This window comes from Passer montanus, unplaced genomic scaffold (assembly GCF_014805655.1).
Source record: "Passer montanus isolate IOZ18808 unplaced genomic scaffold, ASM1480565v1 scaffold11, whole genome shotgun sequence".
In the NCBI taxonomy this organism is placed as follows: Eukaryota; Metazoa; Chordata; class Aves; order Passeriformes; family Passeridae; genus Passer; species Passer montanus.
In genome coordinates, this window is record NW_024357613.1 from 8,084,036 (window position 1) to 8,110,364 (window position 26,329).

General features: G+C 38.3%; 1 protein-coding gene across 2 annotated transcripts; it reads right to left on the reverse strand.

Moving 5' to 3' along the window:
- Positions 1-1,157: 1,157 nt before the first annotated feature.
- FHL5 (four and a half LIM domains 5) lies at positions 1,158-24,666 on the reverse strand. Of its 2 annotated transcripts, XM_039727677.1 has the most exons (7): positions 24,477-24,666; positions 24,204-24,232; positions 11,600-11,781; positions 9,150-9,324; positions 6,761-6,930; positions 4,448-4,634; positions 1,158-3,261 (listed from the first exon to the last, which is right to left on the reverse strand). In XM_039727677.1, exons 3-7 carry the CDS (start codon positions 11,756-11,758, stop codon positions 3,110-3,112), a joined length of 843 nt encoding a protein of 280 aa, XP_039583611.1. In that variant the 5' UTR covers positions 11,759-11,781; positions 24,204-24,232; positions 24,477-24,666; the 3' UTR covers positions 1,158-3,109. The 2 variants fall into 2 exon arrangements, with proteins under 2 accessions (XP_039583611.1, XP_039583601.1); XM_039727667.1 differs by lacking the exon at positions 24,477-24,666 and having other exon boundaries at positions 24,204-24,461.
- Between the last annotated feature and the right edge of the window lie 1,663 nt (positions 24,667-26,329).

A 26,329-nucleotide genomic window follows, 5' to 3' on the forward strand; every position in this document is an offset into this window, starting at 1 on the left:
GGAGCCCACACTGGAGCAAGTTTTCTGGCAGGACTTACAACCCCAAGGGAGACCCACTGGAGCAGCCTCTTCCTGAAGGGATGCACTCCATGTGAGGGATCCCACACAAGAGCAGTGTTTGAAGAACTGTAGCCTGTGGGAGGCACTCCGATTGGAGCAGTTCATGGAGGACTGTCTGCTGTGGGAGAGACCCCATGCTGCAGCAGGGAAAGAGTGTGAGGAGTTCTCCTGCTGAGGAGGAAGGGACAACAGAGACAATGTGTGATGAACTGACCTGAGACCCCATTTCCTGTCCCCCTGCATCACTGGGGAGAAGCAGATAGAGAATTCAGGAGCCAAGTTAAGCCTGAAAAGAAAGGAGGGGTGGGGAAAAGGTGTTTCTGAAATGTTGTTTTATTTCTAATTATTCACTCTGATTTGACTGGTAATATTTTTTTTTACCTAAGTCAAGACTGTTTTGCTGTCACAGTAATTGCTGAGAGATGTCTCTCTCTCTCTCCTTATCTACACCCACGAGCCTTGAGGAGTGTTTCTTCTCCCCTGTCCAGTTGCAGAGGGGAGTGATAGAAGGGCTTTTGTGGGCATCAGGTGTCCAGCCGGGGTCAGCCCACCACCAGACTACCACTGTACTTATATTCAGGCATTCATACTCACATATACTCATATTTATACTCATATATGTACTTATACTCAGGCACCAAGTAGCTGGTGACAGAGACTAAGAAATAGCAATTTGTATCTGATATAACTTTTATTCAGACTATTTATAGCAATCACATTTATTTCCTACTACTATTTTTCTAAAGTGAAAATGCTCAGTGTCAGGTTTGACCGTACTGTATTTACTGCAGAAGAAATACATAATTCAGTTGGTATTTCTAAAAATATGATTAGTTGATGAGTCAGAGAAGAATTTAATTTTCATAAATGTTAAGGCTGGAAGACTGGGATTATCATGATCAGTGTGTCTGACCTGTGACTCTCTCATGTCTTAGGAGGCTGCCTGGTAATTCCTGCATCAATTTGTAATTAAGATGTATGATTCTTCAGAGGAGACTGAATAAAGGGCGCAAACCGCTTTCTTGAGATGTGCTGAATGTAATTTCACACAAACAAACAAAAGGTACACCCCACAGACAAGCCCGAATATTGTGATTCATCATTTTAATTTAAAATTTTAAGACTATTAGCATTTACTAATTTCTGATATTTCAGTGCAAATTTTTAGAACATCATAAATAACTGTGAACCACCATGTTTTGTGTGTGTATATATAGATACATATTTATACATATAAGGCAATGAAGCACATTTCTATTTATGAGAATCTAAGCCTTACCAAGAACCTGTGTCAGTCATGGGAGATGTGTAAATAGAAAAGGAAGCAGCTGGGATAAAATGAAAAACATAAACTAATCAAACTCTAGACTGCAATAAAAGCTGTGATGAAAGAAGAAAATGAAAACCAAAAATTAACACCACATAGAGCAAAAGATCAATATTTTATTGACTGACAACACACTGCTATGTACTCATTGGTCAATCATTACCTATATTGATTTTATGCCACTGCACTTGGCTCTAGCTTAGCAATGTACACATATTCTTCCTTTTTTTCCACTTTTCTTCCTAAAATAATGGCTGTCTTCAATATGAATAAAGGCCACTCAAGCCAACCACATAACCCTATGCTCTCAAGGTCAGAGTCTGAAGAAAAATGACTTAAAGACATCCGAGATGAGACTCAAACTCTGCTGGACAGTGCAGAGCCTGCCATTCCTAACACCACTGCTCCATCCACAATGGCCCAGCACAGGAACCAGGCCACTGCAACACTCACTGTGGAAGAAGGAGGCAGACATATGTTTGTGACTCAGCTCTAGGTGACCTTTCAGAGTAGACATTTGAGTGCTGGAGCTCAGCAAGCAGATATAAAGGCTGGCTACTTAGAAACTGAGGCCCTGTGCTGCAAGAAAGAGCTGTCTGGCTTGCAATGACAATTACTAATTCTTGACATACTGTTAAAAAACACATGTGGCTAATGGTGAAATGAATCAGGAATTGGTTCAGTTGATAGCCTGCTGTCCACAAGCAGAGGAGTGAACTGTGAATCAAAGACCAAGCACATAACAGGGCTTCAATTGCTGGCAAAGCAATATTTAATGAAGGAAAGGACAAGGTTAAATGGAACACTATGAGTTGGCTCTTGAGTCAACTAATAAAGAAAGTATGTTTTGGACCTATATTTGAAGGCATAGCAAAAACAGTGTCTTAAGGCATATTAGTTATGGGAAAATGTACATCAGCACTATTCAATCTTGGGCATTCCTTACCTCTTGCAGTAGCTGAAAATATTTGTGTTCTAGAGCAACTAGAACGTAAATAGGGTTTAGGGTTTATTTATGTTCTAGAGCAGCTACGCCTAAAAAATTAAGTACAGTCACCCAAATTTGGGAAAGGATCCGTGCTGTGCTGTAGTATTTAGGGTGACTTCTTTGGGTAGCAATCCCAGTAAGGGAAGGTAAGTGACCTTTTTGCCGGTTGAATTGGCCCTTGGAATGGGCCTTTCTGTGCTCCTCAATGTGGAAGCATCTCCTACTCACAATTTCTGCCTGCTTTGTCAGCATCTTTTTTGCCCAAAGTATGGAAGAATATAATATTTACAAGGTGCTCACTTCAATGTTATGATTGAAGAGAAAAATGCTTGTTCCCAGCTTTCCATGCCAAAATCTGCATCTGTGAATCAGTGCTAATGCTTCATCATTATTCATATGCCAAACAAACGTTTCACAATCCTTCTTAGTTCAGAGGTGATAAAAGATAAATTTTTAAGCTTCTAACAGCAGAGTGCAGTATGTTACAAGGAAAACATACTGCAGTTAGGCTTAAAATATATACAAATCTTTTCTGCATTGTTTTATTAACCAATATGGGGCAGCTGATTAGTTTTTGTTTATAAGCAGTTGAGAATTACGACGTTAAACTGCTGTTGGAAAGTTACTTGAATGACAAAATAACTGTAGTACCTTTTATCTGGTTTTCTTACAGTAGACCAATGAACTACCTTGCTACAGAGTGAGAATACTGCAGCTGTAGAGCTTTCCACAGACTATGAAGCAGAGCCGCATCTGTGGCAGAGGATGTCATCCTGCCGAGTGAGGAATTCCTTGCCCACCAGGGAAACAGAGCATTTTGCACAGCTAAAGCATTCCCCATGCCACTGACGTTCCTCAAATGAGATGTATTTGGCACCTCCGAGAGCTGAAAGAGAGTATGAAAAAAAAGAAAAAAGAGAAGATTTGAATCCAGTATTTCTGGACCTGGTTCAGTAATGCAACAGATGACTTTCTGATGTATGTTCAGGTTGTCTGTCATTCATACAGCGAATGGAAAAATGAAGGAAAAAATCCATAATGTGAAATATTCTTCATTGGCTGAATTGAAAAGTATCTTTAAAATTTAAACAGTGGGTAATATTTAAAGCAAAGCCACAAGTCGCTTGCATGTCCCATTATGAGATCTGAACACAATGGGTTTATCAGAATGTCCATTCAGGTTTGCTGATCTTCCCAACAAGCTCTCATGGAAGTTATTTGCAATATTTGTATAGTTTCTATAGAACTCTGAATGAAATTTAATAATTAAGTTTCTTCAAGATGGATTCTTTTGGAAATTACCAGATAATGATATTCCTAGCAGAATTATCTGAAATAAAATCTTGAAGATTGAGGGAATTTTAATAGTTTTGATGGGGTTGTTGTTTTGTAGTTTGGGTATTTTTTAAATCATGCACATGTGATTGGGTATTCATTGATTTCTTTGTCCAATGGCATATGCAGCATCCACCTAAGAATCAGGAAGTACTTTTCAACAGCTGACTCCACACATAATAGGATTAAAGTGCAGAACACCAGCAAATGTTCTCAGAAAACTCCAGCTATCATAGACCAGTGACATACATGTCTAATTATAAATCATATATAAGTATACAATAATTCAAGAAATTGCTGCATTTGGCAAGCTTTCTAATTTGACGCGTGTGCCTTACCAGCAGGCAGTTAATCTGTGTTCAGCTTGATCACATTTGCATTTAAAAATTAAACTGTGAAGAAATCACAGAGGGGCTTGTGTGTACTGTCCTGGGAAGAGCAAAAAAAAGCACCTTTTGAAATATTCTTAAGGAGGAATTTTCTACAGAAAATACTACATCAAACAATGCCTTTGGGCACATAAAACCACTCCTCATCTGTTAGAGAACATGTGTGATCAGTATGTCCTAGGAAGATACAGGACATGTGACACAGAGAGAGTCTCTATGATAGTTAACTCCTTCAGTCTTTCATTATGATAGGAGTAATTTTAAGGTTTTTTTTTCCTAAAGTGAAAGTCTTTGAGAGGTGACTGATGATTCATTTCTGTCTGGTCCCCTCTAGAAGACAAGACTCACCTGCAATAGGTTTCTTGCAAGCAGCACACTTCTTGGCATGAAATTTGCTGAAACAGTCTACACAGTATGGGTACTCATCTTTGGAAATGAATCTTTGCCTAGACAGCTGAGTTTTGCACACAGCACACACAAAGCATTCTTCATGCCAAGGCTGGTCGTGGTAGGCCACTCCTCCAGAAGTTATAACCTAATGTATTGACAAACAAAGGCAGAACAAAGAAACAAAGGTGTGAATCATGAAGGATTGTCCAATCCTTCATAAGTACTTCCACTTGTTTTCTCTCTTCCAACATGCACAAGAGAAGAGAGGGTCGTCACATCAACTTTTTTTCATCTGGATTATCCATTTAACTAATCTGCAGTTGAATTCTATATGCTACTGGTTTGTTATTTTCAATTTTCTACCACAGTATAACCTCATAATTTGTAATAAATATGTTATCTTTAAATGAAATTTTCTATTGTACTGTAGATAAGTGTTTAGAATCAAGCGTGCTCTCAGAAGATAAATTCTCAGTGACAGGCAGTGGGTGAGAGAACTGATGCTGAGATAATTGTTAATCTCCAACCAGGATTTTGCTGTCTCTCAAGTGCAGCAGTATTTTAAACAGGAAGAAGGACAGCAAAGAAACAGAAGTAAAACAGAATGGAGGTCTACACAATCAGAAGAAGAAAAAAAAATCATGTTTATCAGTGTCATCTACTTCTGTTTGCCAGCAATACACTCACAGCTCTGCACTGGTTACTTCTGAAGAGGGAAATTTCCAGTTGTTATGTGGCTCCTATATGTGTGGTAAAGAGCTGCTTTCACAGAATTTGTGAGAGGCTGTACAGAGAAATTTCTATAAAGATGAGCTGTAAGACAGTGTTTCTACTATCAAGTCACATGCATGACAGCGAATTAATGAGTGAATGAATGAATGAATGAATGAATGAATGAATAATGTTGGAACAGGAGGAGAAAAAGTTGAAGAAAGTTAAGTAAAAATAGTGATATCATCAAATTTCCCTGGGGAATACAGTTTCAGGTAAATCAAGAATAATATGGGGTCATGTCAAGCAATAAAGAGATTGAAATAGTTTCCAATCCCTTTAACATTCCAGTTTTGGGCTATTTTGTGGTTACATTTGCTTTTCCATTAAAATCTAAAAATTACTGACAAAAATTCAAGATTCAGTTTGGCAATTTAATTTATTTGGGCTCAATTATCAGGTATGGGAATTGATGTGAGTTTCAGCTATTATGTAGGGGGACTATTTACATTCCTAGAATTTTTAAGAAGAAAATCCTGATTATTTCATGTAGGTGGTGTTAAAATCAATGCCTGTAATAAACATTGAGCATAATTACTATAATTGCCATGTGTTCATTTAATGCAAGTTAAAGGCTAGATGTAGAGTCTTGGGAATATATAAAAGCACTTTCTAAAGTTTAGTTACTGAAGAAAAAAGTAGACAGCATATTTTCCTGAAATTAAAAGCTTTTGTTAGAGGTAGAGGTTTACAGGTAATCATTACATAACTACAGGAAATTATAAGTTATTTGATGAGTGGAAAAAAAAAAAGCTTCCAGAGTGATGCAGGTACTAAACAATAAGTAAAATTCTGGCCTTAAAAACAGCTTCAAACATTTCCCTAGAGAAAAGTATCACACTAATATAGTATGATGCTTTGAGTATTTTCATGAACAAGAGATGAGAAGTCAAGAGAGGGAAGATATGATTTATCTGTACTTGGGGGAAAAAGAAATCAAATCAAGATTTCTGGTACCCACAAGGGTATCATTACACATTGCATCAGTGATCAGTGGGAATCCTGAACAGTATTATCACAATTGCAAGTTAATTGATCTGCTAATTGCCTGATAAATTTCAAGAAAAAATAGCCAAGATTGTGGATGATTTGCTCAGTTCAGGTGGCTAATTATACATACGAATACATCTGAAAAATTATGGAAAGAGGCATGTTTACAAAGACAAAGTCAGAGATTTTCAGGAAAGAAGGGTTTTATATAACTTTCCATTTAAATTTTTCTAAAAATCACAACCAATAACTAAAGAAGCCCAAAACATTGGTTTTGGCAAATAAGATTATTTCGGATATAATCAGTCTTAGATTAGTCTGATTAGTCAATTAGTCTTGTCCACAAGAGTGGACAGCAGGCACTGTCATAGTTGCCTTTCAGTGTCCAGTGTCAATGGGAAGACTCTGATTTTACTCTTAGTTCACCACATGTTTCACACGATCCATCCCTTTCTTCCATGAGCAATATTGCCTCACTAGGGCGTTTTTTTGTATTGTGTGTTTAATTACCTTTTTGCAAGCATAGCAATGGTGAGCAAATTGCTTCTCAAAACAGGGCACACAGTAATTCTCATTGTCTTTTGTGATTAATGGTTTGGTTCCCAATGGTTGCCGACAATACTGGCAAACGAAACAGGATTCATGCCAGCAACTTCCCTTAAATTCCATTTTACGTGAACCTGAAAAAAACCAAAGTGAACAATCCTCTCAGATATAGCCTTGTAATACAAGTTTTAGATGTTGGGAATGGTCTTGTCTTGAACTGTCTACATCAGCATTGGATTACCCAAGAAAGCAGTTATCCAGAGCTTTTAAGAAAGCTCTTGAAATTTCAAGAACACATTCAGTGCCATATATTCATCTGGCAAAAGATGTGCTGAATTGCCGAAGCTGTGATTTTTAGTTTGTCTTATATGAATTTTTCAGGGTTTCTTCTTTGTGGTTATGCTTGAATTGCTCAGTTTCTCTCAAACCAGCCAACTCAGTGATAATGTTCAGGTACACAGCAATTTTATAAATTAGAAACTAGTTTGTTGGATGCTTAGTACATTTATTATTGGCCTGTCTTGTATCTTTCTTAAACTAAGGCTCCTTCACTTATAAATGCATTATTTATCTTAATCTTATCTCAAATTGGCAACTTTCTAAAAATAAATATTTTTTCTCTGATACAGCACATTACACTGCCTTCTCCTATAGCTCACCATTTCTGTCCTAGACCAACAATTCTTTTTATCATGTTTCACTAGATGCTTTTGATACAGCACAAGGACAGAAAGTTGCTCAGTTAAATGTTTGTCAGAGGAGTCTCAGAGCTTTTATCTCTGTGTACAGGTGTCTTATCTTGATAAAGAAACATAAGTCTAAGATATGCACATATATCTGGGAGCAATTTTTCCAGTGGATCTCCATCCTCAACTTCCTATCTGTAGGTAGCGTAAGACTGCACAGAGAGGTGCAAGGTGCTTTACCATCCTTTCCACATGAAGAAGAGGATTTCTGCTATATCTGATTAATCCCACTGTATCTGTTTTCTGAACTGTGGGGCCAGTGGAGAAACTACTGGTTGTATTCGGACAGAAAAATTTGCAGCTTCATCCCAGTGATCATAAGGCAAATTTCACAACTAGTTCTTTTCAACACAGAGCTAGCAAGTTGGTGAGAAAGAAGTGAATGATATAGAGACTGGCTGGCATTCCCATGCCACTGCTGCACTGTTTCTCACACCTTTGGCCATTTGCTGCAAGAATTTAGACTCTGTGACAAAACAAGCAGCATGGATATACACCAGAAGATAATGATGCAAACAGTATCAGTGTATTCTGGCACTTTTTTGATCACATCTAGTGAGGTGTGCCTATTTGACAACATTTTTGTAAACGATATAAAATTTTTAAGAAATCCTTAAAATAAACACAACTATATTGTTACAATATTTGCTTCCACTAATGCAGATTTTGCTTGTAATGAAAAGGAAACAAACTGTAAAAATACAAGCTAGTGTTACAGGCTGAATACAACTTGAGTAATCTAGTGCCAATAGTAAGACTATAATTTTGCACAGCCTGGATTTTACTGTTTGGCATTAAGATATACTGAAAAATAAAATTCTAATGTCACTACCAAATTTACTGATGTTCCAAAAGTTAGGGACACACTTTCCTAAGCAAGCAGCTTCCTTTTGCAACAAATGGTGCCGTGGCTTCTTTCAGATGCCTGTGAAGAGGCAGTAAACACTCTGCTGTATGGGCTTTACTGGTGTGGTGACAATGAAAAGAGCGTGTCCTGAACAGACACAATCAAAAGCTGAGAAGCAACTTAATGGAAAGTGCAGAATCTTCAACATTCCTAATTGCAGGAAGTAAGCCTATTGTAAACAAGGATAATATTGTAAAATTGACTTTTATTCATTTTAGGAAAAATGCTGCTAATGATTTGAAAGCAAATTGTCATGTTTTGACAATTTAAACAAAAATTATTTCTGAGTGAAAGCACTAGTATAAAGAACACAAGCACAGGGTCTGGTCAATGTGGAAAACTTGCAGATGACTTGTCTAATGTGGCACTTCTGCTGACAATAGCTGAGTTTGTCTGCCTATTCTCACAGCGGGATATGCTTCCTAAGAACTGCAACGGAATCAAGGACACCACATGAACACAAATGTACACTCTATTGAACTCTTTATATTTTTATAAGGATTCATAAGACCTGTCAGTGATAGATCTGAAGTGTCTGCCTGCCTTCTCCTTACTCCTGGGAGAATGCTACACACAAAGGAAGAATAGTCACCTCCAAGCTGTTCTGAAAGTCAAGGACCCTGTAGCTTGGTTATTCCAAGAGGTAGTTATCATTAAAAATGTGGTTCCATTTCTCAACAAAAGGCCCCTGTTGTCTTACCAGGCATAATGGTCCTCTGGCAGTGAAAACACTTGGATGAATACTCATCAGAGTAGCACTCAGTGCACAGCAATACTTCGTCCTTGGCAGCAAATGGTTTCTCCACAAGTGAGCGACTGCACTTGGCACACCTGAAGCACCCCTCATGCCAGTGGCGGCCTTTGTAGGCCAAATCCTTGGAGAAAGTAAGTTCATGTTAATGAAAACATTTATTTACAGTGCTTTTATCCTTCAGTTTCTTCCAGAACTGAAAAAAACAAGGAAGAGCATTGCAGTGGTGGATCCAACCAGAAGTGTGCTCAGGAAAGGTGTAGGTACTCAACGTCACAGTGTTGTGTAGATCTCTTTCAGAGGCCATTAGGAGCTGCTTTGGCAGAATGTCCTTCCCTATGTAACAGAGAGGTATGTTTTTGTTGGAAGAATCATGTTATATATTACACTTGTTTTTCAAGGGGAAATAAGTGATCAACATTTTTAGATCATTTTTAGTGATCAACAGACCACTGGAGAAGAAACAGACTCTATACAATCTATATAATCTCTCAATCTGAGAAGATTCTATACAATCTGAAATGAACCTTATGTATTTTCAATGTTACTACTTCTTCTTCCATCTGACATGACATAATTCTAATAGTTGACAGAAAACAAGCAATTAAAATCTCATTGAGAACAAAATGATTGTTAGTAAAATTTAAAAAAATCATTGCTTTTGTTTACATCTGATATAAATCCTCCTGAAAACTTGACAGAAAAATGTTTAAGAGTCAGTGGGCTTAAGGGATGAAAGAGCTAACAACATATGTATATGAAAGAGTAACAATATCTGTATGAGATCCTGACTAAGAATTCAAAAAAAGACCAAACAGCAGATTTAATTTTCCCACAGTTAGAAAAGCAAGAGAAAAATACACCTCAAAAAAACCTTCCCAGCTTAAAAAAGAAACCCTTCCAGGTCTCTTTTATAAATAAGAAACATAAAAGGGTACATGTCCAATCTCATTGTTCTCCTTGATCATGTCCCTGTCTTTTAAAGAGATAAAAATAAAAGAACTACCATGCTTCGTTTCAGGAGGTGCTGAGCACCTAGCACTTTGATTTGCTTTAATTAGCACTCTGAACTTTGCAGGAACTGGGCTGTCAGCCCAGAGCAGCCTGAGGCAAAGACTGAGTGAGGAGGAGAGGAAGAAAACCAAGCTCTAGCCCCTTGGCAGAGGTGAGGCAATCAGCTGTAGATCTCTGTGTGTCACTTTTCTAGATGTCTCTAGCCAGATGCCCTCCTTTCTTACCATATCTGCTTTTTTCTCGCATTTTTTCCTTCCGCTCAGTCCAAAGACACGGCTTTTTGTTTATGATCTTCAACAATAGTAATTCTGTCACTGATTTAATTTTTGATTTTAAAGGTGAAATTAAGTGAACTCAAAGTGTGTGGTCTCCTGGTTAATCTGATGGGTGCTATGTGTTCAATATTGCTGTGGGTGAAATGCTGATGAGACTTTGAAGAGTGTCTTCGTCCAAATCAACATTTTCCTTGGATGATTCCTGTATGCAGACTATGTGCCTTGAAGTGCTTGGGCTGGGAAAGCCTCCCAAGAGGTTTATTTTAATATTTTTCTGTTATTTTCTTTCTAAGGAACATAGGCAAAGAGAGCATGGGAGAAGATGACCAGTACACACTGGACTTAGCAAAATAAATGCTTTTTGATAGGTTTCATTTGACCTTGAAATTCAATGTCAAGTATACATCCTCTAAATTGCAATATGGGGCACTAGAAAGTCTGTCAAAGACCACAGAGGAACTTGAATTATTAATTAATGTTGTAAAAAATGGAGAGGTGAAAGGAAAGACAAGGTCAGAAGCACTGTCACTAATACACCATCTGTGAGATAAGCAAGGTAAGCATGGAATTAAGCAGAAATTAAAAAAACCCCTTAATTTCCAAAAGAGAGATAGAGAGAGAATATGCAAATTATAAACATGTTGTCTTCTCAGCTTGGCATCTGCTTGTCAACACCTACAATAAAAGTAATTTATTCAATGCTCAAAATATTTTTTCAATGAACATGTCTCAGAAATTCCAAAGTGTCAATCAGCCTGATACACTGAATTACACTGTCCTCCTAATCACCCCCCCTCCAGCACTGTGCAGCCTCTGCAGCCAGTGAGCGACTGGAGGTGAAGGATGGAGCCCAGCTGAGGTCCACACATACTCCACAGCCCTGCTGCATGCTGTATGCATGTGCAGACTTCCTCGTCTTTGATCCAGAGCTTTCCTATTCAGGGAAAATAGTGCTGTTTCACTCTGCTGTGTATGGATGTACAACTGCTATGCTTAGGTCTCTTCAGTGATACTGGGATATGCAAAGGGATGGGTATTACATCTACCATTAAAGAAGTTGGATTTGTGTATAATTTAACAAGGAACAAACAGTGCAAGCTAAATCTTTACCTTGGAGTTGCACTCAATGGGCTGCTTGCACTCTTCGCAGGGGTTGGCGTACAGGCTGTCGTAACATGGAACACAGTAAGCATTTTCTTCTCTTAGTGCGTATTTCCTGCCACGGAGAGACTGCAGGCAGAAATGACAGTCTGTGTGGCTTCTGTTCATCCTGCTGGGGCCCTCCACGTGATCTGCAAAAGAGGGAAAAATCGTGTAATTCAGTGCATAATGCTTGCTCAAATACTAAGTAATGCTGCATTACCTGTGAAAGGTAGACAGGCATTTCCTGGTCATTTGCAGTGCCCTGGATTTCTTAATGCTGGCTTGTTCAACAATAAAATGGTAGCCTTTAACAACATATACTGTAAATTGTATCACCTACATGATGGGGAGCAAGAGGGCTGCTTCAGCTTATTCTAACACTGTTCCAGGTCAGACACCTGAAAATGAAGCCAACTTCACATCCTCTACGTAAAACTACTGGCATTGTGAGCATTATATACTGGATTCTGAGATATGGCTCATCCAGAAATTGGGTAATGGAGATAGAAGCAATAATTCAGAAATGAAACCAACTGAAGAGTTTAAAGGCCAAAGAGAAGAGGCAGGCACTTTGTCGTGTGCTCCTGACTTTCTCTTGATACTCCTGTCCTTCTGCTCATTCCTTTCTTTTCAAAATACCCCCAGATCTACCTGACCCAGTGGAAGGAACGGATTCCAGGATACATGACAGTTTTTTGCATTATCCCAACTGTGCTGCTTATATTTGTGGCTTTGTAAGGTCACACAAATACTCCTGGAGAACAAAAGGGTGAAATATAAAGAAGAACAAACTAAATAATAAGTCAAACAAAATCAGAACTCAAAGAAAGTTTTCCTTGTTGTTATTGGAAAAGATTGTTTTTTCTTACATATTTCTTTATTTCTATATTGAATTCCACATTGGCAGTACCAAAATAATGTGAAATAGTTTATATTTCTCTGCCAGACAAGTGCAGGAAATACCACAAATCTATTGAGAGTCAGTTATATGAATTTCCCACCCTTCAGTTTTTCAGGCTAAAGAGGCTTGGACAAGCATCCAAGCCTCAGCTGCTCATAGATCTGCAACAGTGAATGTTTTAAGGATTATGGAGATGAAGACCTATTTCAGTCTTCTTATTGCTGGTTGGATCATCATCACTTTGCTAAAATTGGGTCTTGATTCTTGGAAATGAAGGAAGAAGAAACCAAAAAGTTCACAGTGAAGCAACCCCAACAACATCTGCTGGGCTTGTTGGGTTGCATTCTTCATTAAACTCAATGGGTGTAGCTGCAGCCAGCACCAGCAATCGTGAATTTTAGAAGAGTTGAAAATGACTGGGGAAGGTCTCCTAAAATATTTACATGTCAGTGACTTTGGGCAGCTGAAATGTTTGCACTTTCAATAACAGTGCGAATTAGTTTCTCATAACCAGATGCACAGCCTGAGAATAAGGAAGAACATACAAAAGACAAGATCTGAGACAGTTCTCAGCCATGACAAAGCCTACATCCAGTCCACCTAGAGTTACACCCTCATACTTTGTTTTCATGCACTCACTGACTGTCTTATAGTCATGGTTCAGCTTTAAAAAGGCACAAAATCTTTTTCTGGGTTTTTGCTTTGGTAAGCTCTAAACCAAAATGGTTTTTTGAGCTGTGAGAAAAAAAACAATTACTGCAGGTTTCCACTGGCACCAGTGCATAAAGTCAGGCATTTATTAATCTGTCCTGAGAGGTGTAGTAGTAAAACAGTGGAAAGGGGGCAGGAGGTGAGGCTGTCATGCTAATTTCAGACCAAAAGTAATTACTTGATTGGAAAACTCATTGCTCCTGTAAATTGAAAATCTTGAGTTGAATTGATATATTGTATTTCTCACTGCCCTTAATATTACTACACCCTGTCAGCCAAGACAGGGTGTAGTAAAGAAATAAAATAATCTGGAACCCAGATCAGTGGGAAACATGCTTTCTTAAAAATATTTCTGATGTGTTTTATGTGATATCCTTGGAAAAACAATATAACAGGGCTTGAATCAGGACTTCCATTTCCTTAAGATCAAACAGCGATTTGTACGTATAACAAATAAACCCATTTATATGAGAAAATTACATCCATCAGCTTGTACATTTACAGAACATGACATATAAAGACAGGCAGAGCTCAGTGTCTTTAATGCACAATCACAGTCATGACCAAAGTCAAGGTTAAGTTTTGCGCATTTTGTCTTTGTCGGGGAAGAAGTATAAACTGGTGTCTAAGGACACAATCAAGGAGTGTTTGTGGTTAACTGTTCTCCATAGTCAAGGTCACAGGACAGGCTTGAAACTGGGTTTCAGAGGATTTTCATTTATTTTTTTTAGAGGGAACTAAAGTTATGAGCTGCCTCGGAGGTTAACCCCCAGTGAACCACCTTTCTGATGCCCTCCCTGCTGGATCAGTTCACCTGATTCCTGACAGAGTTTCATCTCAGCCTAAAAGAGACCAAAACCCAAACAGGATATTCATGAAAAGTTTTGTTACTTATACAGCATTTTTGTTGCACAAAGCTCTCCAACAAATAGCTTCCCATATCTGTAGAAACATCTCTGTATTTTCATTCTAATGAATGTCAATCAGGTTTTTAAGTTATCAAAAACTCTGCATTCCAAGTAATTTTTTTTTTAAAAAGCAGTTCTCTTGATTATTGCTATTTTTCCCTGCAGGGAGTCAGTCTGTTCAGGAAGCTCAGGCTGTGTGTACAAACAAGACCCACTACTGTAATACTTCAGAACGACTGAATTTGCAATGTAATTAACCTCCTAAACTCCTATATGGATATGGGAGCAAAGTGCTATTAATCCTGTTCTACAGATGAGAGTTGTTGCTTGAGAACTTATTTAAGTACCCCCAAGAACAGATTCAAAGCCTGAGGGTATCTTTGGACTGCTTCTCTAGTAAAATGCTCAAGTTGCCCAAAACTTTTCTTCAGACAGTCTTCAGAGTTTGACCATGAATCATCGTAAAAGACCATGTTTGGGCATGAAGCAGCAATAGTATGCAAAAGAATGAAGATTTTTTGCAAACCTTTTGGCAAAAATATGGGTAACTCTTGCGAAGAGTTAAACTCTACTTTTATCATTAGAAAATGCAACAAAAAAGATGAATCTCGTCTCTCCCAGCACCACTTATCTTTGCTCCAATAAATAAGTAATGGTACGAGGGCCACGCAGTGAAATAGAATGTTTTTCTTATGCTTTGATCCTAATCTCTAGAGAAATGTGTTTACTTTAAGTTTGCTGGAAGCTAGACTTTGTGTTTTGAAGGTCAGCTAAGAAATCTCTGGAGATCTGATGTTATTCACTCTCATGGAATGAAACGCTGACTCCAGCATGCCAGCTGCTAACTCGAGTCCTAGGCACAGGGAAAAACTGTGATGTTGCCATTCCTTGGGAAAAGATGATTTAATTATTTAAATTGGAACATCTTAAATTGGAAGCTAAATACTGTTGATTTTTATGTACCTGGTAGGTAGGGATATGAGGTATCATTTTTAATGGTAAGAATATTCAAGGAGGTGCAGAGAGATGTTGCCAAGGACGTGAGGATATTGTAACTGGAGTCCCTGGGGTCAGATCTGAGAATGCAGCAGTTTCATGGACTGAATGTTAAAAGAGGCGAAAATACAAAAAAGAGAGCTGGCTGGTCAGCCTGCTGTTAAAGCAGACTAAGATAGAATTTAGCTACAAATTAGGACAGGGACTTTCTGGAGAGTCAAATTATTTCCCATAAAATGCAGAGCACTAGAAGACCTCCAGTGAAGAAAGCTGAAAGAAAATGGTTGTGAAGTTGTGAATCCTGATAAATATGGAACCATCAGGAAAATAATGTGGTTTTTTTTTCTCACTGGAGATATAATGCAGAGCCACAAAGTTAATATACCTTTCAATAATCAATCTTGATGTTTTCTATGAATATTTGTTAATCTCCCTCACCACATACAAAAATGAAAAGCCCAGAAACATTCATACTACTCGGTAAGGAATTAGTATATACTTATGGATGTAGATACGTACATATAGGTAAAAATGTTCTATCTTTCACTTTGTGGAAATTCTAATGGACTATTTCTCAATCTAAATATAAGCACCGAAGGATAAGAAAAATAATTTGATATCTTATGATGAGGACACCCTGCAAGCTGCCCTAGGCACTTTTTCATTTTCAGGTACTTACCTGCACTTGCATGTTTTAATTTTCTAACATTATTTGCCTTATTTGCATGAATTTGCTGACTTCATTTTCCCTATTTCTATTTTTGTCTTATGCATTTACATACATTAAGCGTTCTGTAATATTTGCTTTTCTAAAAATGGCTAGAGAAGCAATAGGAATTAAGAGAATATATTACAGATCAAGTCAAACCAAGAACCTACAGGAAAGAAGACACAGGTACTAACTCTGAACTATCTTATCTCTGTGGCACAGGTTAGTAATACAGTGTCAGGTCCTGGAAGCATCTGAGTGAGTGAAGAGGTCTCACTGTTCAAATTCTCCTTTAAGCAGCCAGGATGGGATGCAGCCATAAGAATCCAAGTATCCTGCTCCATGGTCCACAAGTGACACTGTTTTGGTGGGGTGTCAAGGCAAAGCAGATATTTTGGAGGTTGGTCTGGTAATTTGTACTGAACTGTACTGTGTTTACACACCCCATGACTGCAAGCAAAAAGGGCAAGAGCTATGGCTTAACTAGGAGATCAAGCATCTCAGGAATTTTGTAATTTTTTCCTTAATTGGTATTGCTGTCTGCTTTGTTTACACCATACAAATTCAAACGGTGTAGTCATCTAAATTCTTTTTTTTTTTTTTTCTGAAATAATTCTTACCCACATTTTTTACAGGTTTTCACATAGTCTGGTAGAATTTTCTCCTGCGTCATTGTGGAGCTCATTCCTTTCTGACTACTGTCAAAGGTATGGAATAAAATGAAGTGACGAAATAATTCAGCTGCACACTGTTGTAGTTTCAATGTAAAATCCTGTCAGTATTCTTAGTTGTGCTTCCCATATTGAACCAGAAAACAGGTTTGAGGATTGCATCTGTTACAAAGGGCTCATCTGATAAAGAACATTCAAACTAACTGGTGAGCTAGATGGGACAGAGTGGCACCCACAGCAAACTGGTGGATGACACCACAGTGGGAGGAGAGGCTGATGCACCACATGGATGTGCTGTTATCCAGAGGGACCTCCCTCTAACCGGAGAAGTGGGGGGACAGGATGCTCATGAGCTTCAGCAGGGGGAGTTGCAAAGTGATTCTGTGATGGACCACAGAAAATTTATCACTGCTGAATTACAAGAGGGAGGGTAAAAGTCTCCAAAAGCCCTCAGTATTCTCTTATGGGCATTGGGACAGGAGTGATGGCATTCTCATAAAAACAAAACAGGTCTCTTGCAGATGCCTGTTTTTTTCAAGTACCCTTTCTTGTCTTGACAGTCACCTACAATCCGTGATTAGGGAATCATGAATGATACATCAAAAAGTGTTTAAATAAACAGAAAGTGAAAATTAGAAATGAAGACATACACTGAAGTCCTGATCTGAGACTTCCACCAGTGAGTTCATCCCTATTGTGAGACTTCCTCTAGTGAGTTCATCCCTAGACTCATAGAATTTTAAGGGTTGGAGGGAACCTTAAAGATCATCTGGTTCCAATTCCAATGCCATGGCCAGGGGCACCTCTCACTAGACCAGGCTGCTCAATGCCCCATCCAATCTGGCTATGAAAACTTCCAGTGGTGGGGCATCCATAATTTCTCTGTGCAACCTCTTCCAGTGCCTCACCATCCTGACCATGAAGAATTTCTTGCTAATGTCTATAATAAATTTCCCATCTTTCAGTCTGTACACATTACTCCTTGTCCTATCACTACAGCTCCTGATGAAGAGTCCCTCTCCAGCTTCCCTCCAGGCCCCCTTTGGATACTGGTAGGGAGCAGAAAATCAAAGGAGCACTTTGGAACCATCTCTGCTAGAGCAACATCTGCACAAAATGCCTGCACAGCTGGGCAGAAGTGCCCCAAGGAAACAGCAGCATCTCATCCATACACTGACACCACCTGGCAGGGACACACCTCCCTGGAAGTGACACAAGTCTGCCTTTGGGGCTGAAATCTTTCCCAGGAAAAACAGTAGTTACAAGAAATTATACCTGTTGTACAAGGGTGAGTGAAGTGTCTGGAGGTCACTGGTGAAAACAGTCTTGCCACTAACAAGAAGTAACAGAACTTCAATAGGGAATGCTGATTCTGATAGTAATCATTAAGATCTTAATGAAAAAAATGTGTAATTTCTCATCTTTGCAGATGTCCTAGATGTAGAGACCAGATTTCCCTACCCTTACATTTTATTTCAGGAATAGCAAGGTGGATGAAGATTACTCTATTGTGTAAGAAGGGGTGCATCACATGAATTAAAATAATAAAAAAAATAACTATAATTGTCTACACAGCACAGCTTTTTGTAGAAGGGTTATTTAAAAGCCTGTGATCTACTTAGAACTGCTTTAAAAAATAAAATGAACAAAAATATAAAGATCAGCAGCAGCATTGTTAGCAACAAGCTAAAATTGGAAAGGATTTTCATTACCCTATTTAAAAAAAGAAATACTTGCTTCTCCCAAACCCAAACATAAATCCCCCAAATGATAATCAAGTGTCTGCTGCAGTGGTTTTCCCTCTTATCTCCAGCTGTGCTATGCCAACCTAACCTAATTTCCTGAGGAAAAATATAAACTGAGAAACAGCACTCTTTTAATAAAAGGATGACACCTTATCAAAATGAACCAAATCTAAAGTTTTCTAGTCTCAGCCTTGTTAAGAGATTGTGATGAGTTAGATAGCATTACAGCTTAGGAAAAGCAGAAGCTACTGTCAGTAGTACTGGTATGTAAGATCCCTACTTCAATTAGCTTTATTTCCAGGTATTTTGATTTGTAGGCCAAATATTCCATAGGCCAGTTTTGCTGCTTGCAAGCAACCTCAGGCTTGGTTGGCACCTTCTTACCAAGCTCATCTCTGAAAATAGGATGATGACAAGCCCTAGGCTGCTTATCACAACAGAAATAATTGTAAAGCCACTGCTGTACAGTCTAAGAAAAGCTGGCCACTACAAATGTAGCACTGCAAATGTCTTCCTGTTATATCTGAGATGTTTGGGGCAACCACTGCTGCACCACTCTCCAATCCATCCCAAGGGAAAATAGGCTTCAAGATGGGCAATTCCAAGAGGCAGGATTAAGTAATAGTGGAATGGTTTGGGTTGGAAGGGACCTTAAAAATCACCTATTTCCTATCCCCCTGCCATGGACAGAGACCCCTCCCAGTAGACCAGGCTACCCAGAGCCCCATCCAGCCTGGCCTTAAACCCTGTCAGGAGTGGAACATCCACAGCTTCTCTAGGCAACAAGGAGAGAAGGGGCAAGCAGAAACATTGAAGAGAGCTAGAAACAGACTGATCTCTACCTAAGGACACTGGATTTTTGAAGACAATTAGCACAGTAGGTATAGTTATGATATTTAGCACTAATGATGCTGTGCAGTTGCACTGTTTTTGGAATACAGAGATATAATAATAACAGCAGAAGCATATTAAAATGCATATATTGCATCTCCTAGGTAGACAGACCACGAAGCATATAATCTGGTAAAGAAAATCTGAAAGAAGTGTCACTCTTTGTATTATACCATTTTTACAGTAATGAACTGGTTGTATGATATAACTGAGACAGATGGCGAGAAAGGTTTCTAGGAGAGCTCACAACAAACAACCAACATCAAAATATGCTGTGGGTACTCTTCAACAGACTTATTTCCCTTCCTTCTGCTTCTCTCTAAGTGCTACATGACCACCTGCTGTGTCTTCTCTTAAAACAGATCACTAGGAACACTGGCATCTGTGTGCAAATTAATGCAGCTGAATAATTTATCTCAACTCATGGATGTCAAATTAGGTGGTTTAATATTGTCTGGATTAGGGTTTAATTCTGCAGTTGGTGTGCAGAATTATTATCTATTGGGCAGTACTATGCACAATTCTGTTATGAAGTCTCAGTATCTGCACCATGGCTGCAGTTACAAACTAGTGCAATTCAGCTGTGTGTGCATACCACCAGTGATGTGGAATTATAGCAGGGTGGCTTTTTGCTTTTATTTCCTGCCCTGGGTGCCTTAAACACACTGTGGACAGGACAGCCTTTTAAGATTATCTACATGGGTGCATCAGGGGCAGACTGCTGGCTTTTGGGCTGGGGAAAAAAAAAGATTAAATATTCAGATATACACATTCCTTTACATCATGTCCTATATTCACTGTTGATAGTTATCCAGCACATTTCATCCTAGCACAGTCAAGGGATATATGGACTCACAGTGTAAAAATAGTTTTAGAAGTGGTCTCACAAAAGGAATTTTGAAGGCAGTGAACGTTTTTAGGAGAACCCTTTTGGGAGTGGGGCTGGTGGAAAACAGACCAGGGAGTGGAGGTCTTTGGCTTTTTGGTCCTCTACCAGGAGGAAAAATAACAGGGTCACAAATATAGGAAAAAAATGTTGGTGCTTTTCCTATTTTTGCTCTTTAAATATGTGGCTTTGTGAATCATCCATTAAACAGGCAAAAAATGGTACTTAAAGACCTCTGGAGTCTTGAGCAGTTGAGTAGATAATGTGCTGTCAAACAAGACAGGGGATAACATAGCATTGACTCAGTTTTAGCTTGAATCCTCACATCCTGTGGCAGCAGCAATGACCAGTCCTTACAGAGATTCAGCCCTGAGTCCCCACCAGTGACATTTGCCCCCTACTTGAAGCCTTTGTGACTCTTACATTACCTGTTCTGCCTTCTTGGGAGATAAAATCTGCAGAACAATTATGCGACTGGGTATCCTAATATTTCCCTCGAGCCTTAAAGTCTCTGCACCACACATTAAACATTTTCTACTTAAAATAGTCTAGAAGTGGCTATGATTTAAAATTAGTAGACCATGGTATTCTGTCTTTCTTTATTATGATGTGAGGTTACTGACCCTTCAGTAACTGCCCTGCTGGGATTTTTGTAATGTCCTGATATGTGAAAAAGTCTTTTTTGTTGTTGTTGTTGTTTTGTTTTTGGCACCATGACTTCAGAGTGAATTTCTTCCTGTGATTATAAATATACACTATCTAAAAATTGGTTCTAGTGTAGGATTGACCTTATCCGATTGAAGAAAAATTAAGGCTAATGTTTATCTGAACATCCAAGAGAGTCAGCATTTGTTTCAGACAAATAAAACCTACCACTAAATCTTAGAATGCTGGAGGAAATTTGGTAAGAATGAAGAAATTCCTTTCTAACATGAAGGAGCAATTTAAGAATATGTAATTTAACTCAAGGATATTGTGGAACAGTGAGCCCACTGATACCTGTAGAGTCTGGTTGTGGACTTATTCTAGTGACGATGTGAAGAATTTAGCAACAACCATCTTTACAAAACTCAAATGGATTTGACTAGTTTTGGTAGAGGATGGTGTTCAGATAATTCTGATCAGCTGTGGTGAAAAATGTTTGTCTGAGGAGGGGGAGAGTGGAACACAGTGGCAGAACTGCACCAAGGAACAAATACAATCCAAAGCCTTTCTGCTAATTTATGTAAAATTTATTAAATGTTTTCAGTAAAAAGTCTAAGCAAGTGATAAACAAATTAAGAATTCTGCTACTGTATTTTTAAATAATCAAATAAACCCAAACTGTTTGATCTTTTAATTTGAAATAGTTCTCAATGCTCTTCAACTTTCAAGCACTAAACTAAAGAAAGATTGCCAGTTGGAAGACCGGCATGAAATAGTTTTTACTCTAAACATTTTTTCCCATGCAAGTTAGATTTTTGAACTCTAATTATGCCACAGTTTTGTATGTTTTAGTACATAAATTAATCATTATGTGGCTGAATTTGAAACTTGAAGAGTTCACTTGAGAAAGACTGATCTTGACAAGCAAGTTTAAGCCTAATATTGTTATGGGCTTCTGATAAATAGAATGAAACCTAAACCTCTGAGGTATTTTACAGCCTTCCTTTCAAAGGTTTCAGGATGCTTTTCTAACAACAGTAATAAAGTAATCCTAAAACACATTTGTGAGTTGCTTGTCTACAGAAAAGATTAATACTTGTCAAAGCAATGTAATTGACTTCCTCGAGGTCAGAGAGCAAACCGTCAGGAGTGGGAAGCCATTCACTGCACCTTTGTCATAAGATGGGTCTGCTCATCAGGCTGTTTCCATGGCACTGGCCTGGGATAGTTAAAAGCAGTGTGCAAAGGTTGCCAACTGGTCAACTCCCAGTGCTAGAGGTAGAAAACACTTCCAAATTTAGCCAAAGCAATAAAATGCTCCAGTTGCGCACTTTGCAATTGTCCTTTGTGACTCTGAGGTTATGATGACATTCTTATGCAAAATGTTCAGTCAGCAACTACACCATCCTCTGGCACTTGGTCATTCTTGCTATTAATTCTGCTACCTATGCACAAAGACACATTACAGGAAGATGAATATTTTTCTGAGAAAGCCTCTCAAGTGTGAGGCCAGTAACCAATGAGGACATCCCGTTCAGATCCATTACACTGAGATGTGCAAGAATTAACCAGTCCTCTTACATGGATCTTGAACAAATTCAAAGACAACCATAGCTGGGAAGAAAAGTAGCATGAATGAAGTAGAATCAAAAAAACCTCCTAAGTTTAAGAAAGGGGAACAAGAAGGGAAGATAGCTGACACGTACTACATGGCAACAGAGAATGAGGATATTCACAAAAACTAGCTTAAACCTGGTGAAGCTAATGAGTAAGGCACTTTTTTTAGCTAAAGGACAGATACAAATTCCTCTCCAGGGTGACTTCTAGCAGAAATTAGAATTAGCCATCGTTATGAAGGAACTAAGGTAGTGTAGCTTCTCTTTGTGAGTCTTGTCCTTCCCTTTATCTCTGCTACAGAATTTCTGCCATGGGGTTTTATTAACTTGTTTTCTTGGAGTCATGTTTGCATATTTCCACACAAATGTCCTTACTTGATCCCTCTGACATTTTACAGGAAAACACAAATGTATGAAACAAGGAGCTCACAGCCTCCTTTCTCATAAGAGCTGCATGCCCCGTTCCCAAAAGAATGAGTTCAGCTGCAGCAGCCCAAGTGGAACATTAGCAGCATTTCACCACGCCAGCTTCCAAACTTAGGGCTCTAGAGATTTTAATAGAACAGTTGAACTAGAGATGATAAATTTATGAGCATAATTTACCCTAAATTGGCAGGGAAATGTGGAGTAAAACTCTGCTCAGATTTACTCTCCAGGTGATCTGAAAGCCTTGACAACACCTAGAGCTTGAGTCGGCAGGAGGGCTGCTCCTTCCAACAGGTTTGGAATTTCACCCTCTGATTTTGGGCTTGATGTTTGGAAGCATGCTGGTTAAAATATTTCTGTCTGTCTGTCCATGGTTAGGCAATACTAAAAGCTTTTAATTGTTGTTTCAAGAAATAAAACTCTGGTAGGGAAAAGAAATGAAAAAAGTTGGGATTATGGGTACGGAGACGACAGAACATGCGTCTTACCATGTCAACCAAAAAAGACATGCCTTATAAATTATGACTGCCCGCAAATAATTTGGAGACACCATACATCAGAATCTCTTTCAAGCAGCTTTTGAATTAATTTTTCTCTAATCTTGTTAGTTAGTTAGTATCATCTCAGTATTCTACCAATTAAACACCCTTGAGTCAAAGCGATTTTCCTGATCCTGAGTTAAAATTACAAGGGATGGCCACCAGCAATCTGTAATAATGTTAATATATCAAATCCACTGCAGTTTGTTCTGTTACTGTACAAATAACAACTTGTTGCACAAAGAGAACAAAAATATTAACACAAACCAAAAAAAAAGGCATCTGAAATTTAATTTCTAAATGTAAATTCTAAAAAATGTATGATCCTAAAAATAAAGAAATATAACAGAAAACATCTCATGGAGGGAGAATTTGAAGATGATACTTGTTTTTTATAGCAATATTTTGACTTCTTACAAAAGCCAGCTTGGAAACTGTTTTACTTCCAAAATCAAGAACAATCCACATTAGGTGCTAAAAGTACTCATGCTAGAAACAAGTGACTTAACAGAAAATACACTATCTAGAATTTTTTCTTGCAAAAGCAAATGAAATCTTGCTAGGAGATAAAAATGTAATGGGAAAAAGCATACTCATATTTTGTTGGATGGTTCTTTGGAGTAAACAAAACTTATTCTCATCTCTTTACAAGGGAGACCCCAGACAATCTTTCTGCAAATTAATGGGGGAGCCAATTAATACAATGAAAATAATTACTAAATTTTTTTTTTAAAACTCTATCTCTTTAGGTACACAAAATTAAAAACATAATATATATGTGGAAGTCTGCATCTAATTTATTCAGCAGTTTTGTTAGGAAAAACTTCCTGCACTCTTGCTCAAAACATCAAACTAAGTACCTTCTATACTAACAAGTTTAAAGTTTATCAGATAAAGGAATAATGGAAAAAAAGCCTCAATACTCACATTTAGTTTTAAGCTGCTTCTCTCAGTAACTTGCGCAGCAAAATAAAGGAAGAAATAATTACACGTCTTCACAGAAACAAGCATCCATCAAGTCCAAAAGAAACAGAACACTTTGCCAGAGCTATTTGAGGGTCCCATCAGAATTTCCCTGGATGGGGGAAGGCTGAGGGTCAGTTTGTTTCCCTTAGACCTCATGACATGCAAATATCTGGCTGCCTCACCACTGAATCAAATCATTCTTTGACATACTGTTTACAAATGGCAAATGCATACCATGTAGGAGGCTCTTAAAGGAACATATTTCTGAGAGTTCTCAAAAGGAAAAAAGCATTTCTGTTAAAAAACAAAACTGTTCAGTGCAAGGGCAAAAAGAAAGTAAGATGGAACATCATTCGTCCCCAGATACAGACTGGTTCATGCATAATGAATCCAAAAGACCTCATGTAGGCTTGTAAATCAGAAAAGAAAAAGTTGCAATCACTAAAATCTGATTGTTGTGTACAGGAAACAATCCCAGGGGAGCGGGAGGCAGGGAAAAAACCTCCTCCAGTTTGAGGAAAGATGTTCAGGAACACAGCAGAACTCGAAATTCTGACACGTCTTAAGCATTTTCTGGGCTGTTACAATTTGCTGCTTTCCACAGGGTGGGAAGGTGTTCACAAGGGTTACCATCAGTGTGGCAGCAATGGACTCCTCTAGGCTCTCTCTCAGTATTTCTGGCTTTTGAGTCACAGCCACCTCCTTTACTTTCTGCTTGGGCCCAACAGGGGCCAGCTTTCACAGACAGGCTCCTGCATGCACGGAGCATTCAGAAGTCCTTATACTTTGCATACGACACTATGCAGATCCTTAACAGCAGAAAGTAATGATATTGTGTCCATTTAATAAATCAGGCTGAAGTTAGGCAGAGTGAAGAAAGGATGGCTGCTCGTGGTATGAACCATAACTGACCTCAAGGCAGATTTTTCCACAACCAAGAGCCAATAGATCTGAATCACTCACTCTACAACGTCAAATGGGTGGGAGCTGTTTAATATCACAGACAGAAGAAAGAAGGAAATGTTTGAGTGGTTTAAATATGTATTACGTTATCTGAGTACTTTGGTAAAATTGCCAAATCTGGACATGTTCTGGAGGTTATCTATGTCTAGATTGTGCCTCACAGTTAAGACTGATCTTCTGACTACTATTGCCAAGACCTGATCATCTCTGCTTGTAGTCTTGTTAAACCTCTCTAGATATGCAGTCATTATTTAAAGAAGACTGATCTCTTTCCTCCTATTTTAATTTGTGCTACAAGCTTTATTTATACCAAGCACCTTTCATTTCAAGCCTGTGATTTTAGCAGATTGAGGAGAGAGAGGACCAGCTAGGTGTGAATTTGAGTCTAGAATGAGAATCGTAAATAGTTTTGTCTTGTCTTCCTTCCAGAAAGAAAAAACCCTGATAGTATAGTTCTTAACCAAGTACCATTTCAAGTTCATAAATCAGATCCAGACAGAAGTATTTCTCAAGCAGATCTGTTGAGAGAGTTAATGGCACTTAGAAATACTAATACAATATCTTCTTGACTTCAAGATGAGAAGTCACACATGTCCTACAGCATATTACTTTTCTTATGCTTCGAAGACTACCCTCAAACTTGTCTAAGCTGTAGATAGAGATAACAACTGTATTAATAGAAGACAGGCCCAGAGAAACTTCTAAAACAGAAATAGGGTTTTCCCTAACAGGTACAAATTATGTACAAATGAGGAGGTCAGCAAAATCCTGTTATTTCTTCAGACTATCAATTAGATGATGCCTCCTGCAGCTCCCACAGCACTTCCTGAAATACAAAGCAGCTTATTTTATCTGTCTCCCAACAGGACCTGTCTTGACTTACCTTCCTCTTCATGTTGAAGGTTTGGGAAATTCATCAAGCAAATGGTGGTTCTCCTTAAACTACTCAAGTTACTCGTTCCATTACTCATTCATTTATTAAATAACAAAACTTCAAAGAGACTTAACAATTCCTAAAGAAATACCTTGCTTTCCTGACAAAATATCTTTGGCATATACTGAATATGTTCTGTTATTTGGGCTAGCAGAGTATCTATAATAAAGTACAATTGTTGTTCAAAAAG

Coding starts and splice junctions, on each gene's coding strand:
- FHL5 (XM_039727677.1), bottom strand. CDS start 11,758: ATGAACAGAAGCCACACAGACTGTCATTTCTGCCTGCAGTCTCTCCGT. Junction 4,635..6,760: donor ATTGCTATGCTTGCAAAAAG/GTAATTAAACAC, acceptor TCAATACATTAG/GTTATAACTTCTGGAGGAGT. Junction 3,262..4,447: donor TTGCAAGAAACCTATTGCAG/GTGAGTCTTGTC, acceptor ACTCTCTTTCAG/CTCTCGGAGGTGCCAAATAC.